Source organism: Carassius gibelio, chromosome B17 (assembly GCF_023724105.1).
Source record: "Carassius gibelio isolate Cgi1373 ecotype wild population from Czech Republic chromosome B17, carGib1.2-hapl.c, whole genome shotgun sequence".
Lineage (NCBI taxonomy): Eukaryota > Metazoa > Chordata > Actinopteri > Cypriniformes > Cyprinidae > Carassius > Carassius gibelio.
In genome coordinates this window covers 11467854-11489017 of record NC_068412.1, presented here as the reverse complement: position 1 = coordinate 11489017, position 21164 = coordinate 11467854, and the positions used below count along the sequence as shown (strand labels likewise).

The 21164-nt window shown below is 35.0% G+C and overlaps 1 protein-coding gene across 1 annotated transcript; it reads right to left on the bottom strand.

Annotated features, from left to right (window-relative positions):
- Nucleotides 1–402: 402 nt before the first annotated feature.
- LOC127976016 (doublecortin domain-containing protein 2C) lies at nucleotides 403–19623 on the bottom strand. Its single transcript, XM_052580109.1, has 13 exons — nucleotides 19355–19623; nucleotides 18949–18997; nucleotides 17281–17357; nucleotides 16871–17002; nucleotides 16646–16792; nucleotides 15883–15937; nucleotides 10216–10309; nucleotides 6291–6391; nucleotides 5996–6100; nucleotides 5790–5888; nucleotides 2395–2464; nucleotides 1186–1236; nucleotides 403–994 (listed from the first exon to the last, which is right to left on the bottom strand). The coding sequence occupies exons 1-12, from the start codon at nucleotides 19621–19623 to the stop codon at nucleotides 1193–1195; spliced, it is 1242 nt and encodes a 413-aa protein (XP_052436069.1). The 3' UTR covers nucleotides 403–994; nucleotides 1186–1192.
- Nucleotides 19624–21164: the final 1541 nt, after the last annotated feature.

The window sequence follows — 21164 nt, the reverse complement described above, 5'->3', positions numbered from 1 at the left end:
AATTTGTTGATTCATGGCACAGTGGCAGTCCATCCAAGGGATTAAAACCTTAAGCAATAACCCGTTATTAAAATACTGGTTTCATAGACTTATAACCTCCCACCCTCCACAAAAAGTTCATGCGATTAAAAACTAATTGCGTAAAATAATTGATCAAAAGCGCCACGATGGTTCCTACTCAAGACCTTTGCTTCTTAATTATTAATTCCCACAATTAGGCAACTCACTATGTACTGAGTGTGAGGGCCCATGCAATATTAATAGTGATGCATAATTATGTAATACAATCCAGACGTAAGAAGATATATATCCACAGCGGGCTTCGTTGAGATAAAGACATTTTTATTTGCTTTATAAGACTGTTTCATCTCCAAGAGGGTCTTGGTGGATAAAAGAGCCACAACTGCAGGGGTTTTAGTGACCTCTCATATTACTTCTATCAAGTTTAAGACACACGAACATTAGGGAAATATTTCAACACAACAGGCAGTCTTGCTATCAAAGTGCACAGAATGCATCAAAGGCTTACCTCAAAGAAAAAAATATGGATGAACCACAGAGTCTGTCAACAAGGGAACAAATAGTGCCCCTGAATTAGGCTGTAGAACGCAGTGCATTGTGTGATAAATTATATATTATGTTCATGCCAGTATTGGAGGATTATTGAAGGTCTTCATTGTGCCTGAAGCAAATATGGAATCCCAACTACAATGGACTCGCTGGAGAAGTTTGGCTTTCATCTCGAGATATGCTTCAAAGCTCACTTCGAACAGAGCAAACTGGCAATCAAACTAATGTGTAACCGGGCAGTTGTGCACTTCACAAAGCCCATCATCAGAACCGCAGCTGAGATCACACAGAGACAGTGCTGTCTCCTCATACAAGGTCTTCCGAACATTATGTTTTTCCATGTTAGAAGCTATGGCGAGATGCTTTGAAAATCTTTAATGTCTTGCTTGTGGCTTGCCAGTGAACATCCTCATCGACCAGAAATCTTCATATATATGAATAAAACAGAAAGCTTCAGAATAACTCTTCATGTTCAGATCTTCATTATGGATTTCTAATTTGTAAGGACAGCACATAACTCTTTGATAACATTATATATTCACATCTTATCTCACATTAAATAGAACAAACTGAATATACTTCTAAATGCTCAACTACTTTTCGTTAAGTACATACCTGATACTTAAACGCCATTAGGTCCACAGTTCAAGGTTACTTTTTTCTTTTCTGAATAAATGCAACAAAAAAAATTGACATGAATTAGAAAATACAATATTATTAATTCAGAGCGACAAGTTCAGATTGAGCTTGACATAGCAACCCACTCCACGGGCTGTAATATATTACAGTAATATTACCATACTTCTCCAGTTAATTGAATATATTAAGAGTGGAAAACATTTATTTTTATTACAAGTTTTCTAAAATGTTATGTTTAAATATGCAAGTCTATCTAATTAAATATGTACTAATCTGCATCAATTTCCAGAACAGAAATCTGAATATTGGATAAAGCAAGATTCAAAATGTTTCATCGCTACTGAAGTGGAGATTTGTGGCTCAGTGCAGGAGAAAAAAACTTGCTCCTTTAAAGATGTGGATTGAATGCAAAGAATGAGTCTAATAAAATACACTCTTGTATTTTGGATGTTCTCTTTCCTCTAGTCTGAAACATCATGTTATGTACTGTAAATCCAAATACCCCTAAATCTCAAATCTGACTAGTATATGAAAAAAATAATAATAATAATACGTTTTTCCTAGTGTCTTATCTAAAATGGGAATAAAGAAAGTTAAACGGTTCAAAAATCATTTTGTGGAAACTGTTTGATAGGACATTGAAAGTGACACAATAACATATGATACACCCACACATTACACAACTACTGCATATTACATGATTGATGTTCATTATTCCTGTAGTATGAAAGAAGATACACAGTGGTGAGGTGCACATTGCAGATAATGTAATACTACACAAAATGAGCGCTAGGCCCCAGCCTCAATCACAATCCAAAGAAAACATGGATGTACTTTTACATCTGTGAAGAGTTTCCTGTTTCCAATGGACACTGGAGGGCTGCCATCTATTTTGAGGTCTGGTATGGGTTAGACATTTTGATATTAAACAGGCAGGTTTCAGAAGTCTTCCTCTTGAGTACAATGCTAGATTTATTTTAGAGCCAAAAAGAAAGAACTTAAATAAACTAAAGTATTTGAAATACAAGAAATCACAGCTGTGAAATTCAGATGTTTAGGTCCCCATATCTAGTGCAGAACTTGCCATGAAAACATCTAAATTACTTTATCTCTTCCAGTTATTTCATGAGAGATAAAGCTATTAAGAGAATTGGAAACAGTTTTAGCAGTTGTTTAGGAACTTACCCTTTAAAAACTTAGACGTATGCGATCGTATTCCATACTTCTTTGAGGATATCTCCTCCCCCTTGGTGTCCTGAAAACATAAATCAGATTCTCATCCTTTGATCTAATTATGTTTCAATGCAGTACGATCCTCATTTAGTGAAGCTGTCAAGTAACACCTTAAAATGATATATTAAAGTCAGGCTAATGCCTCTTGAAGTGAAAAGAAAGAAATATGGCTTTTACTCATGCACTGCCACATGAGTACTACATAAATGATAATCAGCTCAATTAGGATGCTTAAAGTGGTTTGTGTTTCTTCAATTTCGCTTGCATTTTATGAATGCATTATGAGTATATCTTTAGAGACTAAGTGTAGATTGTTCATCAGAACATATTTGGAGAAATTTAACATCACTTGCTTACCAGTGGATTTTATGAAGCTACACTTTTTTCGCACAAAAATAACTTTATTGCCCAATTTCTTCTCTTCCGTATCAGTTGTTTTCTTAAGTGGTCCAATGGCCCATTGGACAAAACTTGTGCATCTCCATCTAATTAATGACTATTCACTGGCTTATAAACAGTAATTGTATGGTCTACTGCAGAGGCCTTGAAATCCTCGGAGAGCCACTCGCAGCCCATGCTATCGTCTGGGGTTGATTATGGTTGACCTTGTGTGAAGCACACTTTGAAACAGTGAGTCTAAGCTGGGGAACTGTAGCCAGAGAGCAAAGCAGAAGATAAATGAGCAGATACTGTATTGACACTGCAAAAGGAGATCAATAATGTGATCAATATCTATTTGATTTTTATCACAAAACTCTGTGGAGGAGGAAGACAATTGATCAAACGTGCCAGGACACATTGGCATATCTAACAATATTAATTAAGAAAAACTGCTTTGGTGACTGATTGCTAAATCAGTCAATATTGTTCAAATCAAAACAAATGATTTCTGCTTTCAATGTATAGCCTAATTCTTTCTCAGGATGGATTTACTGTAAGCTTTGTACTACAGTAATTGTCTTAACATGCTAAATGAGTCCTTAGACATGGTTATTATGATAAGAGTTCATAGAAGTTTGAATAATTAAATATGTTATAAATTAAATATAAATATAATATAAATATAAAAGAAAGTTTTTTATTGTTATTTGTTCCTAAAACAAATTGTCATTCTAAATAGCATTTGAAAGCACAAATACATAGTACACACCCAGGGTTGAAACTTTATTTCACTAATTGCAATAAACAAAACAAAATTTTAATATTTGATGAAAAAAACTTAAACTTGCCTTAATGAAATACTAAATAAAACTAAATGAAATACACAAGTTCGAGTTAAAGTGCTAAAATGAATTTACTAATATTAAAACTGAAATAAATAAAAACTAAAATAAATATATATAATACAAATAAAACTAATATAAATGACAAAAGCACATAACAAAATTACTAAAAGTTCAATTAGATGTAAGCTAATTCAAAATATTAATAAATGACACAGTAGTATAATGCTAAAATAATTGTTCACATCCATAGAAAAGTTATATATATATATATATATATATATATATATATATATATATATATAATAAATAATTCCATAATGAGGACTGATTTTTTTTCTCTTTTCCCATCTCCCAGTCACAAAACATACTTCAGCAGATTTATTTGTGATTTATCTGTAAGCAAATTCTATATAAATACTAAATCATTGCATACACTTTACTGTAAACAATAACTGCAAACAATCTTGATGTCTTTATGACAGCTCAGCTTTTTTTTTATCTATGTGCTGGGGTTCAGTGTGTCGTAATGCAAATCAAAAATGGCATCATTTCTGTTAAGGATGCTGCTGACTAAAACACTATCATATAATTAAATCTGTTCATCAATAAAAAGCGCAACTCTAGTAACAGTAGCAGGCGATATAATTCAAAGGCGCGTCAACGATGAGGTCATATTTATTTTGAAGTATGACTCATATATAGTGAATGAAATGTTTTAAGAAGCTTTCAAACATATCAAGCTTTTAAGAAGCCTTCTTAAATTACATGCTTTTAAACATCAGAGGGTCTATGGATATGAGCAATTTCTCAACAAAGCAGCATTTTAACATTATGATTGCTTGCCTACTTATCTCAGGTTCTGTTGCAACAACAAATTTGTTATGCTTTGTTCTCATGCGAACACAGTAAGGCTGCCGTTGTAAAATATATCAATTCAGTGACAGCAGATTAAAACCGTCACCTCGATATGAAATGCACAGCAGCTTCATAATAACTCATTATCACAAAATATCTAGGCCATAATGTACACGTTACTGTCAGAATCTTATGAAATAGATCTGTTCGAGGGTCATAAGCAAGCGTTACGATGCTGGATAATAAACACGGCCGGACAGGAAAAGAATTGCATGCAGCTATGTGTGCAATGGGAATACAAGCCTTCAGTGTGTGAATATTTATTGGACATTGTTGAGTGCTGGGGAACATGGTTAATGGTTAACATTACGCAGTCCTTCTGAGCAAGTCCTGCAAGATTAGCACTTACATGTCTTTAGTGCCGACACAGTGAACGGTCATAAAAAGAAGCCCTCATCCGCTCTTGTAAATCAAATCAGGTTTTGAGCGGTGATGATGATTCTGCCAATTAGTTGAGGCTGGACTGGTGAGAATTACTACTCACTATTACACATGGTCCATTCCCGAGATCTATAGCCACCCTCGATTTGGCAATCTCCTACAGGACTAAATGTGATAAGGAATGAATTATACTATTGATGAGGTCCTTAACAAGGTAATAACCGGGCTCCCCAGTCAATAATTATTCCGATAAGAATATCTTTATTATAAAAATGCAGACTACGGCAGAAAGTCGCAGCACCAAAACAATACCCAGAGGTGTAATTGCCTTTGTCTGAAATTATAGTTTTCATTAAATGGAATGCTGCATGTTATTGATTGTTTAAATAAGACTCGATATCTTCCGGTTTCAAAGCACTTGTGAAATTGCATGGCATTGTAATATTCCAAAGCGCTGTTGTGTCTGTTCATCAATGTTATGAGATTCACACTATAACGAGTCAAGGACTATTGGCCACAATAACTGCTGTATCTAAATGGGCTAATTTTATGGGGTTAGATCACAGACCAAAAAAAAGCGAATCACTGCCTCTCTCCTTATGACCTCATCTACTTTGTGAACAGAATAGAGAGGGAATATGACAGTCTTGTGCTGTGTTCCATGCAAGGTAAATGTGGGATATTCCCACTGATTGTTTATTATTAATAAATATTATCATTTTGTTTTGTGGCAGACAAAAGTTTTAGCATATTAAAAAAAGGTACAAATTAGATATATTTTATGTTTCATATGTTCAGTTGCATTTGCAGTTGTGAGCTTCATACTTTTGGTTCTTGTTGATCTAATGACTGGTCCTTGCTCTCTCCATGGCTGTTGGGTTGGAGGTCTCTTGACTCCTTCATACTCGAGGTATATTCTGAGATCTGTTGAAAGGCATTGTGATTAAACTAACTACATTGCAGTCTAAGAGAAACATTGGTCAAAGCACAGTAAATAAGACACAAAGTGACACATGTTAAGTTTATTTTACCTTATTGGTTCTAGAAGGGGATGACCTTGTTGATAAAGCTGCATTTTGATGGTTTTTGAAGTCATTGTAGGAGTTTGGTTCCTCCTCAACTTCTCTTACTTCCATCTGTGGGAGAAGAAAGCATTCAGTTTTTTTCCTAATTTTGGTATTCAATAATCTTCATGACTGAAATGTGATATGATGTATATTGCTTGTTAGGTAAAAAAAAAAAAGTTAGCCTGAATACACTGTAAGGCGCTAGGGTAAAAGCGTCTGCTAAATGCAAAAATGTAAATGTAAATGCTTTTGTTTTCACCTGTTCAATCGGAAGATCAACCTTCATATTTTCATCTTCCAGTACTTCAGATGCTACTACTGCCTCCTTCGTTTTGTTTGTGGCTCTGAAGACACTTTTTTCTGGAGAGGGCAATAAATCCTAATTACATGCTGACCGTATGTTCGATGCATCCATTAGTACAGAAAATTCTCTTCGTTTTCAAAAGCATCCAAAGTTTCATATTAAGAAAAAAATGAGGACTGCAGCAACTATCATTGTAAAAATTTTATCTAAAGCAACCATTAAAGGAATACTCCACTATTTTTGAATATAGGCTAATTCTCCAACTCCCCTATAGTAAAAAAAAAGTTGAGTTTTACCATTTTCTAATCCATTCAGCTGATATCCGGGTCTGGTAGCAGCACTTTAGCTGTAGCTTAGCATAGATGATTGAATCTGATTAGACCAAATGACCAAATAGTTTCAATATTTTTCCTACTTAAAACTTGAATTTTCTGTAGTTACATCGTGTACCAAAACTGACGGAATATGAAAAGTAGTTTTTTTATTAAGTTGATGATATTACACAGCGCCTAAAAATACGCTACCGTTGAAAGATATTTTCAGGCACTGCATATATTATTGCGCCTGATGCACCTATGGAACAGCCGCAAAGTTCTTTGATTATTAGACTGTAATATCACAATTTTTGTCGGTATTAGTACGCAATGTAACTACAGAAGAGTCAAGTTTTAAATATGAAAAATATAGAAACTCTTTGGTCATTTTTGAGCGAGATGCTCAACGTTCTAATAAGATTAAATGATCTTTACTAAGCTACAGCTAAAGTGCTGTAAAACGCTCAATATCTTTTCTCAAAACATAGGCTATTAACACAGACAAAAAAAAAACCTGTCTAGAGATGAAACGTCTTGTTTCAGCAGACAAGACATGAGGGTTAAAGTGATAAACACCCTTCAGCATTACACAGAACACTTCACCTCACATCAAATCAAGTCCGTCCAAGCTCAGCACTTCACTGAGCATTTAATGGGCTTTCTTGATCCTGAGATGCAAACTGCATTCACCAGTGCCTTTGACATTCAAAGGTAAGACAATCTTGGCTAATGATAGGCTGACAGCAAATGCATTCCTGCTCCAGTAGGTGATGGGAATGGCTCTCGCAGTCATGGCATGTTTGATTACCCCTCCGCAGCGACTGATGTAGTTAAAAGGAGGTTTCTTGTTTTATTTATTTTTTTCTGTTTCTGCCATTAGGAGTGGCATTATGTGGATCTTCTGTCCCATGGGACATGATCAAGTGTCCAGAGTAGGTATGAGCCTTCATTGAGGGGCTTTTATAAGCATGGCTGCAGACATACCGTCCAAGGCTAATGCAAGATCTGCATGAGTGAGGGAAACTCAACTCCATCACAAGGACTGCTGGCTCGGCTCTTATGAGCAAAGTGATGGCAGCTCCGGAGCGCCTACAATTACTCACTGAATGACCTCATGGCATGTAAAAGACACAAGGCACTTGCTCAGTCAAAGTCTTGTTCGGTTAATCCAGTGCACAAAAAGTGTTAATCTCATTCATGTGTGCCACCTCAGATTTGTGAGCAAAATGGATTTTGAATACAACAAAATATATACACATATAAACAACAAATAAGAACAAAAACAAAAAAATACAAAGTTGCACAAATTTTGTAAAGAAATAATAAATGATTTAAAATATATAACATAAAATGAATCATTTAAATGTTATTGTATATTAATATATTAGATTATCATTCAAAATATTTGTTTTATCTTTCTAAGGGCCTGGGACACACAAGACAGTTTTAAAATCTTATCCAAACCAAGACAGTGAACTGAAAACAGCACACAACATCCGGTTGGTGATGCTTGCTCACTCTCATTGGCTGTGTCACATCAGAGGCAGCCCGACCAAGAATCATAAATATCAAACATTTGAGTTTCAAACAGGAGCAGTTAAATACCTGGATTATTTGGACAGAAAATAATTTACAACAAGCCACAAATCAGTCGTTTGGGGGTGTAAATCTGTCTTAAAATCATCCCTAACATTTCAAGCCTTATGCTCACCAAAACTGTGTTAATTTAATCAACAGACTGTTCAAAAGAAACACAAATATTTAAAGCATAAATGTTTTTCAACATTATAAATTTCTTTACTATAACTTTTGATAAATTTCATGCATCCACGCATACTGAATAAAAGAAATAATTTCTTTAAAAAAAATGGCTGACCCCAAAATATGATATTATAATGTATGAGCAATCACACGAGTAGCAGTGCAATATGGCTGTGTAAACTGTAGGCACAGCTGTGATTTGGGTCGAGTGCCATAGGTAATCACAGTGTACCGATATACAGCCATATTGCATGGCTATGAGTGCGATACTGCATTTATATACAACTTTTCGACAGCACAAGTGTGTAAATACATAAGAAACAACAATGAAGTGTCTTTGAAAACCCTCTTTTGTGCAGAACCACTTCCTTCCACCATGGATTCAAATCTCAAATTTATAGCTGAGCCCAAGCCTCTGTTACTAATTCGAAAACATCACTAGTAACAAAAGAATGTCAAGTTCTTTCATCGAAAGCTCCTTGTATGCCTGTATTAAAAGCGCTCTTTATTATGTAGAGTATTATGAGAGAGATGTACTGAGAGAGTGTGATTACCTGCATCTGATACAGCATTCTTTCTTCAGCTCAATCTCATATTCACAATTAAACAAATCCACTGAGGAAAGCGTTATCTTTGTCGCACTATCCTTTAATCTGGAAGTGAGCCCTGGAGCTAATATCTCCTTAAAAAAAAGTCAAAGCAAATTTTTCAAATGGACATTATCTTTATTTACTAACTGCATATTTGAAGACTAAAAAAAGTACTTTGTATTTCTTGTACTTCGTGAAAAAAACAGCATTATTTATAAAATGAATGTATTATTAGATTATTATTAGAAAATTTGGGAATCCGCCATGACACTCGCTGTGAGAAATACCGTAAGCGAAGAGATACAAAGGGTGAAACAGTTGGAGTTCCGATATCATTAGAATATCACTCTCCTCTCAGCCAATCAGATTCGAGGACAAGAAAAAGCAGTTGTATATATTATATTATATTATATTATATTATATTATATTAAACAGTTAGAATATGAATTTGCATGCCACCTTAAAAACACTGGTGAGTAACGACCATGTATAAAATATTACGCAATAATGGTATCGAAAACGGTAGTTATGATGTAAGTCTTTATACGCAACAGAGTGAGAGGAACTTGGTGAATGAAAGCGAAAGAACAGAAACTAATATAGAGAACCAATAAAGAAAAATCTGAGAGAATGAGAGAGAGAAATTTCTCATGAATAACTTATGAACATTTTGTTTACTTATCAGAAAAAAATGGAAACATTTTGTTTTCCCTGGCATAGCTAACAAGACACTTGCATACATTTTAAACAAAATGTCCTGATTGAATTTATCTATGATTTAAAGCCCTCTGCAGCATTTGAATCCATGCTGAGCTTTAATATTCCTCTCACAGGACGGCATTCTATCCAAGAATGAAAGCGTATTTCCCTAATGTAGGTGGGCTTTAGAGAACAGCCTGTCAATTCAAAGCAATTTGTGGTGCACACACACCCTCGCTCACTGTATTGCACCGCACACATGCAAGAGTACAAGATCCCTCTTTTTTTGCCACTCTCTTTCACTCCCTTAATCATAAATGCTTCACAATCACACAGCAGAGATGGTATAAGAGAAAGACTGAGTGCAGAGAGCCAGAAAATAAGGCTACTACTAAAACAACAGCCACAGTGCCTATCAGCAATTATGTAAAACGCCTGTATATGGCGAAGGAAGAGGCGGGAAACAGAGCTCTAGGGAGACAGAAGGAAAATCGTATCACATCTTGCCACACTCACCCGCCGTAGCAAAGAGATCTGGGATTTTCCATCCCTGCCTGGGCTGTTTGGCGTAAAAAACGGAGCCGGTGCTGTCCACTCCTGGTTTTGCAAACTATGAGGGTACAAAAAGCAATCTTCAAATAAAGACCATACATGGCTTTGATTCGATCTGATGCTTAAAGTGTGTCTACAATCCTTTGATAACAAGAAACAACTGTGTTTCAAGCACAGCTCGTTCTTCCTCTTTTACTCTCTTTTTCACATTTTCCATTGACCTCAATTTTTCATGAGCTGATATGCTTTGTGGCTCCCCAGCGACCGGCACGGTATTGAATTCATCTGGTTCCAATACATCCCATGCACAACCTATCAATCACCAGAGAGCACAGCAAACTAATCATTTATTGATGAAACAGGGCAGCCATGAATTTCTAACTGCAATAGTCTTATTTATCAAGCCAGATCAAACAATGAGGATCCAAACAAGCTTTAAAAAAGAGACTTGGAGGGAATAACTTATTCTTCAGCAGACTGCAGACAGTTATTGATGATGAAAAGAGAAGACTGGGGCACTGGAGACACAGAGAGAGACAGAGCAGTGGGAAGAGGAGTTTAGAGTGATGCTTTGACAGCAGGATGCATGTCTGAATTAATACTCCCACAAAAGGTAATTTTCTTCCAGCAGTCAGTGCATACCGGATTTACCATTGGGAGCAAGGTGAGCCATTTCTGGCACAGTGAGGGAAAGAGAAGGCTTAATACATTTTTCTCCAGCTCTTGCCACTGTTAGTTGGCTCCATAGAGAGGCAGCATGGGGGTACTTCACTGATCTCCGTCTTCCACTGGTACACACTTCGGGCAATGGTGTTTGCAAGCCCACTAACATGGGGCCTGGGGAATAGCTGGATATTTGTTCTACTCACTTGCTTTTTTAAAGCAAACTCTGCCTGACATGTCTTTGAATTTGAACAGACTTTGGTGGGCAACGGAGTAATAAAACAACAGAATGGCCAAAAGTTCTGCAGGAATATCCGATTCATATAGTTTGAATTCATTCAGAATTCAAGTTCATAAATGACACTTTCAGGATGAACGTGCCAAATTCACAATATAAAAACTAAAAGGCATAAACTCAAGAAGAAGATGTTAATGTATTACAATATTAATGAGAGTAAGTGAGTGTCTGAGTAGTTCAAGATCGCTTTTAATTCAGTCCAAGTTGCAGACAGCCTCCCGGTGGACCATTCGCAGTCCATCCACTGATTATTTGACTCATGCTGCACAGAACTGGCAACACTTCTTGAAAATTTCCAATCTGACTGGGTGGTTGTTCAATTTGACTATAGGCTGTTGTGATTCACAGGTCCGCCTGTAAACAGATGCACATTCAGAAGGTGCTTGGTTAATACAATCAGTTAGAACTAATCACTGGATTTGGCTGGATGTGATGCCAGGATAATGCCACCCAATCACTGAAAACATTTGGCTTTTCTACACCCTTTAATTATTGTGTTATCTATGTATCTATTTCAAACAAAACCACTCCTAAACAGCATGTAAAAACAAAAACTCCGGATGGTCACTTTTTATGTCATTATGAGGATTCTCTTCCCATCGAATTAGGCATCTTGACCAGAACGCCTTGTGCTAAAAGTTCCTACATTTTGTAATTATAAGTTTATCGGGTTCACGTACCTTGGCAGAAAAAATACGAATTATGGAGGATACCAGGTACATTCTTGACTATTTCTAGGGGAAATCGTATTAAAGCCAAAATGGAAAGTGAACATCAAATGGATATTTAATCAAAATTTATGTGGCATTTTTTGACAACCATATAAACATTAACCACACTAGTGTATACATTCACTGCACTAGGAATGCACACGGCATCTAGGAATTTCGGTCAAATAAATGCTGTTTGCACAATGGAAAATACATACAATATGCATCAAATAGTTATACACATATATAAATGACTGCAACAGCAAGACTGTAACTGTAACTGTTACAACTGTATCTGTTGTAACGGTATGTAACTGTAATAAAACGTAACAGTCACTACAGCAATAGTTCTCTCTTCCACCATGTCTAAAATTTACGGCCTGTTGAAATCAGAAACTCAGGTATCAAATACCGGGCTTACATTTTTGGTATTAAGATGTGTTTCATCAAGATGATCACATGTGGACGACTATAAACACAAATGTAAACAGGGTCTAAAATGGTTTGCGCTTGTCCAAAATTGTCTGAGTTTCCCAGTCGTAAATACAACTTGAGGGGTCATTAATGTGCACTGTTCAACTATTACTGATAGCAAGCTACAATTTGGACCAGACTTTATGTTGACAGTTAAGTCTGGCTAAGTGAAACAAGTTCTCATTTAACCAAGGCATTTGGAGGTGGAAAGTCTGAGTTCAGTTTATTAAATTCTTCTATAAAAAAAGTAAAAAACATAAAAAAAGAGGTTTTTAGGAGCCAATTAAGACATTTTCCAATAATCACTAATTTAAGGTCCATTATTACTCCTTTTATTAACATCAGTTTTGGTGTATCATTTCAGGACCAAATACAACACCAAATACAGGTGTTAATAAAGTACAATGCTTTTTGCATGATAGTTGCAATAAAATCAATGTGTCTTATCTGACCACTTCTGATGGAATCCCCTATCTCAACACCAGATCTACACTGGACCTAAGAAAGGGTTGTAGTGTCCTTTACACTAACTCAAGCATGGAAGAACGTCGAAAGCTGGGGGATGGTAACTTCAATCCAGTGCAACGTGATAATGATTCTAAAAACAGGCATGGAAGACCCCCCGCTGTATTAGCGAACCACTCCTCCTGCCTTTACAGGACAGGCCTGACAGAGAGCAGCTGGATGGGTGTCTTCACCAATCCCCTAGAGAAACCAATGCTTTTCCAAAACAGGAAGCCACTGCAGCAGGTCTGACATGAGCAAGTCATGGGAGTTATGAGGGGACAGGTACACCCTACAGTGCAACGGAGAGGGTCTGAACAGCTTTACTGCCTCTGCATGTCACAGTCATGGATGTGTGGCCTCTAGTACAAAAGGGTGTGATCGTCTCTGTCCCTGCTGCACTTTTCCACCCGTGTCAACTTTGCTGACACCTCGCTCAACATCTGTTAGGCCAGTAGGAGAATAAACACCTAATGCTGTGCTACTGCTTTCATCTGCCAGTACAGTGCCAGCTCTGTCACATGAAAAAAAAGAGAGAGAGAGAGAGAGAGATTTCTAATAATACACTGGCCTGTCCAAGCAGTTTACATGACAATAAAAATATAGGTTTAAGTATACTGTATTGATTTCTAGGGGAAGATGAGAACAATTCTGTAATTCAATTTCTTTATCGAAATGTTTACAATGAAATGACATCATTGGATAATGTAACCAGTGAGCCAGAGAAAAAGAAGGTGTTTTGGAAGAGGAGCTTGGTGCAGGCCATAGCTGAATCTTTGTCTCCCTCATGTGATGAATACCAGAACTAAAGAAATAACGGTTTGAGATGGAAAAATCCTGCGATGGATTAAAAGAAAACACACATAACATGCTATGTACTTGTTTTTTTTACAAATACCTTTTTATGCTTCATTTAATTTTTTAGTACAAATGAATACAAGCAATTTATTAATTTTGAATTAATCATGTCCTTTCACATGTTCCTGTCAGAAATCATTCATTCTGATTTGGTGCTTAAGTTCTTGTGATTATCAAACTGAACACTTTTTTTCCCCCGAACTCTTCAATGAATAGAATGTTCCAAAAATAAAAACATTTAACTGAAATAGAAAACTTTTTTTTTTTTAAGATTTAGAAGTATCAATGCCAATTTTTTTTTTTCATTTAATTCTTGCAGAATAAAAATATTAATTTCTTTAAAAAAAAAATACTCCAAATTTATGAACAGAAGTGTAATTAAATTCATTAAATCACAATTATATTAAATAATCTGTAATTTAATATTTTTTTATATGAATGATACTTAACATAATTAATAATAATAGTAAATGTACTGTATGTGAAATATATTATGTATTAATGTATTAATTAAATTTTATGCACACACACACACACACACACACACACACACACTTTTGTTTCTGTAAATTGTAGGGACTTTCCATAGACTTCTATTACTTTTATACTAACCAAATAATATCTTTTATCCTTTAACCTAAACCTACCCCTTACAGAAAACCTGATTGCATTGTTACACTTTCAGGTAATTTACTAATTTTCACAGGCCGGTCCTTACAATGTCAAAAATATTAGGTTTTACTATCCTTGTGGGGACTTTTGGTGAAGCATAAACAAATACACACACACACACTCATACATATATAATAATAATTGTATATATATATATGTAATGTGTATAAATGTTTATTAAATATTAGTTTGTAAAGAAGTTCAAATTTATAATATAAACATTAACATAATCCTTCTGATCTAAATCAAGAATCTCAAGCAAGATTGTGAGAAACAAATATAACAACATTTGTCAAAACATTTTTCTGGTATTGTAAAGCGTTGAATTACTACTACAGATTCTCTGCAGGGAAAACAAATACGTGATTGTTTAAAAGTGTTTGTTCTCCTCTCAACAAACACAGATTAGAGGTAAATGTAAACAGATTATGGAACGGCACCTTGGAATTTAATGACACTTTGATGAGACTTTGATTGCTATTCCATCTTCATTGTATCAAAGATAATTGGCCACTTTCTTCAAATTATTTCCTCGACTCAATGAAGCTGATGAAGCATGAGAAATCAATAAGAGAACAACAGACATGGAACAACCACAGGAGCTTTCCCTTCTAACATCAACAGGCAAATGGTTTACCATAATTTTTCTTATTCACAATAACCAAATGTCTCAAACTTTACTTTGGAGAGCTCCGGGTCCCAGTCCACTAAGTGTGTGTGTTTTTTTTTCTCCATCACTTATTTGCCAGGTCTAGCTCTTGTTTTAGTCTGGACCATCCCAAAGCATTAAGTGAACACGCGCACTATCACAAAACAATTTATCCTCATTCCGTGGGTACAGGGGAGGGTTTCAGCGCCTTCCCCCGGTGAGGGAGTTCGGCTCTCACTTGATCAAGTAACACAAACTATGAGTGCTGGGACAGTTTGAAAAAGGAGAGGTGAGAAGAACTCAATACCTCCTCCAGACATTGATTGATGAGGGGAATGTACCCACTCCCAACTCACACTGCCACATATCAGCCTGATTGGAGACATTGAGATCCTGTGACAGTAACATTTTTCTCAACTATCTGATCTTCAACACTAATAAACAGTAGCAAATTTATATCTGGGCCAAATTGAAGTTTTTTCTCGCTAACTGGTTTCGGTCCGAGGGGAAAGGGAAGGGTGCTGATCAAGATCGGTGTCTTGTAAACTAATTCATGACATTAGCTCTGCGCAGTTTAATCTCCATATTACAGTTCAAGAACAGAGCAAATAAGAGTAATATTGCATTCCACAGCGCAAAAACAGGCTCATTTGCTTGTGTTCATGCCTGCCTTCTGAATAATTAGCCTATTAGTCTTTGACCATGCAAAATCAATACCAGCATTTCCATTAAATATTTACTTAATGTAATCACCATTTTATCTGTTAAATAGTTTATTAAAGAATTTTTTTCATTATCCTTACCAAAGTTCGGTCTTCTTTATCTTTTTTTAGAACTGGATGAATGCCATTGTTGACCCTAAGAAAAAGAGGAAGACAAAGAAATAATTTAATAATTAAAAATAAAAATCTGTTATCATGTACTCTGCTTGTTCCAAACCTGACTGCTTTCTTTATTCTGTGAAGGACATGTTTCGAAACCAAAAATCTTTTTTTCTTATGACAGTTCTGGCAATGTATTATTCATTCTATAAATAAAAACAAACAATATAAATTTAGCTTATTGTATTGTCTCATTATTTTATATTTAATATACCATACCAATCATTCAGTTAAGGGCCAGTGTATGTATGTATATATATATATTTTTTTTTTTAAGCAGCAAACCAGATTATTAGAATAATTTCTGAAGGATCATGTGACACTAAAGACTGGAGTAATGGCCACTGAAAATTCAGCTTTGGCATAACAAGAATAAATGACATTTTAAAATATATTACACTACATTTAAAATACTTTCAAATAATTTTAATAATAAGTTATAGTATTACTGTTTTATTGTATTTGTGACTTCTTTCAAAAAATATTTAAACTTTTTAACAGTAATGCAACTTTTTCACATTTCTTTTGTTCTCCATGGAAGAAAGAAATCATACAGGTTTTGAATGGCAAAAAAATTTAGTTAATAATGGCAATTAAACTAGAGTATAAGAAAGTTCAACAAAAGGGCATTATACATCTGTTAATTACTGTATTTGCAATTATCATGTCTTATAATCTTTCTCACACATCGGCAATATCGTGGATTACTCCCTGGCTTGGGGCCAGATGATATGGCAAAGACCGGAACCTCTCTCTCCCTACAGCAACATAATAGTGGTTGTTCTGCAGATCATACGATCCACGTACAGGCCTCCCATTCAGCATGCACAATCTGAAAGATAATGAGATCACTCAGCATTAACTATATGTACATTTTACATATGTTCCTTTGTATAGATATAGCTCATACCTGTGCACAGCTCCAGTGCGAAGGTGAACTCTCTCGGTCACCATGGCCAACACGTTTTCCCAGCTACCAAGCGTGTGTTTGGGAATCAGCACCCGTGCTGGAGGAACCAAGATATCTCCATTGGTAAAGATACTACAAGATATAATCAAATTTAGCACTTAGGACCTCACTCCACACATGTATGCTTACAAATATGTTTTGTTATCAGAAACAAAGCCAATATACACTGATAATTAACAACATGAGGATATTAGATGCCATTAGAAATAAACAATTAAATAAAGCAAAGGACATCGGCCTGATTTTATACCATTAGACAGTATTACAGTTTTAAAGAATTAGACTTTGCCGTAGCCTGAGGCTTTGCCATTGAAGATTTCCAATAGGGACACATTAAAAGCAGGGCTCACTTGATGATGCACGACTCATTACTGATTCTCTTCCATCGAGCTGGGACAATTATTCTGCTGTGAACTACAGGTTGGATCTGCAGTGGAGAAAAATGAACAGGACCCCGCTGAGCATCACTGACAATAACTGTTCCACTGCTCATTTAGGGCACTTACACATCTGGTTTTCCTCAATCAGCCATCTTAAATGCTACGTTGGTTGCTGTTCAGATGGAAACAAGGAGCTAAAAGGGTGACAGACAGTGACATATACTGCCATAACCTCAAGCAAAGTCGCTCTAAGTGGCCATTTTTATGATTATGGCTCTATTATGGTCCATTGCATGTTGGTCTCTGTCCTCAGTTGCAAAAACAATTAGCTTAATACGTCACTTAAAATAGTCTAAACTTGAAATAATACGAAGCCGGAATCTTTTGACTCCTTATTTGAATCCTATGCAAAACAGATCATGTGACACCGAAGAATAAAGTAACAGCTGCCGGAAAATGCAGCTTTGAAAATTACATTCAAAAACAAAACAAAACAATTAGTTTAAGAAGCAATAATATTTCACAGTATTATTGTTTTTATTCTATTTTTAGATATCAAATAGTATAGTATTCTGGTAAAGTTGTGCTTATATTGTGCTACTGCTGAATAGTTCACAATCCTGCAGAGTTTAGCTCCAACTTTAACGAAAAACACCTGAAGCAGATCATTGGGGTGTGCGTGAAAATTATAGACAGGTGTGTGAGCAGGAGAGGAACTGACTCCAGAGCAGGGCTTTAACCAGATGTTTTTTTATTGTTCATATTTTAATACATGATATAAATGGTCTCTGCATTTGAAACAACTAGGTATACGAGTGAAAATAACAATATGGCTGCATCTGAAAGTGACATATTGCCATGTTGCCCTATGAGGAATTGAATTTGTAAACAGCATTTTTTCACAAAGACAAAACTGATTTGAGACAGGCTTCTGAGGCAGCAAAAAGATTTAATGGTCTACATCAAGTCTTCATTGGTGATAACTAAACTAATATACAGGCTAATAGAGTTCTTGTGAGTAAAGGAAGGAAGGAAGTTTTTTAATTTGCTATTATTTTACTGTATACACTAAAAACAATGACAGAAATTAGAGGTAGGAGTCTTTAATAAGTAACACAAAGCCGCATTCGTGCAGTACTTGCATTGAATGCTGATTAATAACCTAAAATAATTTTATGAGCAGTCAGAAAACACCCCTAGTATACAGAGACTGTCCTACACATAGACTACCTGATAGTTTGAAATGAAGAGAAACAGCTGACTCAAATGGAGATTTTATAGTGAAATCAATACACATGTGCACTTCATGTTCTTTCACAACAAGGGGAATAAAATCAGTCATCCGCTACAGTCTGAGTAAACCCTACACGGATATTCTGCTGGAGAGATGTATCAGTCAATAACAGAAAAATGTAGGATGAAGAACATCAGTGATAATCATACTGAAAACATGCTATGATTTACCATGGACACTTTTTCCTCTTGACCTTACTCATGTACAAAACATTCTCACAAATCCACACATACAGAATAAAGTTGCCTCCATTTATTTATTTATTTTTTCATGTCTTGAATGAGTAAAGGTTTTATGCTCTTTTATCATTCTATCAAAAATGATGTAGTAACTGTGACTCTTACCGGTTCACTTTTCTTTTTTGGAGGTTTCTGTGTTGTTATGTGACGATAGCTATCAAAGAAAAAAGAAGAAAGAAAGTATAAAGTCAATATAATATAACATAAGCATATTATTTTGATGGTTTTGCATTGCAATGTAAAATGTATATAAATAATAATAATAGTAATAATAATAATAATAATAATAATAATAATAATAATAATTCAGTTAAAATGTATTTCTGAACACATTAATGTAAGCCTATTAGGCTATTCTACCCTGTATTAGGCTGCTAATGTTTTACATTAATTTAATTCATAATCAATAGTTTTCTAAAAATCAACATAATACAACAGCAGTGTAGCTACTCTCTTGTAAATAACGTAAACTGCACCGTTACCATAATGTGGATGAATAAACTTAACTTACTCCATCTGTTTGAGTCTCTCTGCTCCGGCTGCCACATATATCTCTCCATGCACCAGCTTCTCCAGATTCGCCACCCTGTGACCCTTGTTAGGGGTGTAAATATTTCGCACTGCCCCAAAGTGAGCTGTGATGCCTCGAGTGACAGTGTTCAGAAAGCTTTCAAAAGTGTATGACTGGCGTTGATTGATAACAAACTTTCGGCCGGGGTAAAAAGCATCTCCGTTCCTGAACACAATGACCGTTTTGGGCGGCGGAGGATGCGCATACATCATGAACTAAAATAACTCTTCGGTAATCCACGGGGAGGTGCTGACAACACCTAATTAAATATATAAATAAAACACAATTTTAGTAACCGCAACCAAAATGTTTGAATCGTTGTCTTCCGCGTTACTGGAGGCAGCCAGATGTTGTTTGGTCGAGTTTCCACAGTAACGGAGTGAAACGCTAAGAAATGGCAAGAGTGCTACAAAACTATTTGAGCAAACAAAATCGGTTGTATCGATTTATTTTTATTTTAATAGCTTGGGTAAAACAAATACATACATTTTAAAAAATAAATAATAATAAAAGAGTTTTGTTCTAATTTAGTCCGTGCTCTGAGGTAACTGGAGATTTAGTTGCCGCGGTCGGCTTATTTTAGTCAACCGTCAAACAATAGATTAAATTTTAATCAGTGTATTGTTTACTCCTGTCTCGGAGACAGTGTTTTGTAGGTCAGCTTTTCAAAAATATCAAATACATCAACAGGTGTCAACGTGATTTGTCCATTTTTGTTTTAGAGGTTAATAGTCTTTGCAATGGACGTTTTTTATTACTATTATTTTTATTTGTTAATGCTGCCTTCAAACTCGTACTGTAGTACTTACTTGAAGGCGGCATAAAACTACAGCCTACACTTACTAAAGCTTCTTTTTTTTCAATACTTTGCAAGAGGAAATCATGCACCTTTGAACGCCATCTTCTTCCCATGAACTTTAACCTTTTCCTGAACTTTTCCAGAAACTTTCTAGTATTAGCAAAAGTGACTTGAAAAGCAAGACTCGGAATTTGACTTGAAATAATGGGACAAATGCATGTGAATGAAGGGAAAAAATAAATAGGCCTACATAAACTAAAAAAGAGGTAAATAAGAATTTTGTCTTATTTACCCCTTTTTTTAGTTTATTTAGGCCTATTTCTTGTCCTGCATATGGACAAGAAAGTTATAGGGTAAATTATATTCATTCAAATTATTGTTATTATTATTATTATTATTATTATTATTATTATTGCTATTATTATTATTAATAAAGCTGAATCATTATGTATAATTTAATGAAACATTAAAAGATAGCAACCTAAAAATGGTAACATCATAAATTACATATTCATGACAAATGAAATGTAACATCACCGAATCAACCAAAATATATTAATTCATATTAACAAAACTCTTTTCTATGATGAAATAAGGTAGAAATCAAAGGTAATGCAGGTTTCTTGTAAACCAGAGACAGTTTTAAAGGTTTTAAAGGACTTTGTGTAAACTCACCACAGGTTTTACAGCACAGAGTGACACATTTTGTAGGCCTATTTATTTATTTGTTTTGTTTTTTATTAAATAACATTTATAAAAATAAAATGTATTAATATATATATATGAAAATATTTATATAAAATCAATAATGTATATATATATATATATATATATATATATATATATATATATATATATATATATATATATATACATACATACATACATACATATATATATATATATATATATGTATATATATATATATATATATATATATACATATACACA

Excerpts from the sequence above, each read along its gene's own strand:
- LOC127976016 (XM_052580109.1), bottom strand. The coding sequence starts at position 19,623 with ATGTATGCGCATCCTCCGCCGCCCAAAACGGTCATTGTGTTCAGGAAC. Across the intron at positions 15,938-16,645 it reads ATCCACGATATTGCCGATGT|GGTCAACAATGGCATTCATC; the intron begins GTGAGAAAGATT and ends TCTTTTTCTTAG. Across the intron at positions 5,889-5,995 it reads CCCCTTCTAGAACCAATAAG|ATCTCAGAATATACCTCGAG; the intron begins GTAAAATAAACT and ends GCCTTTCAACAG.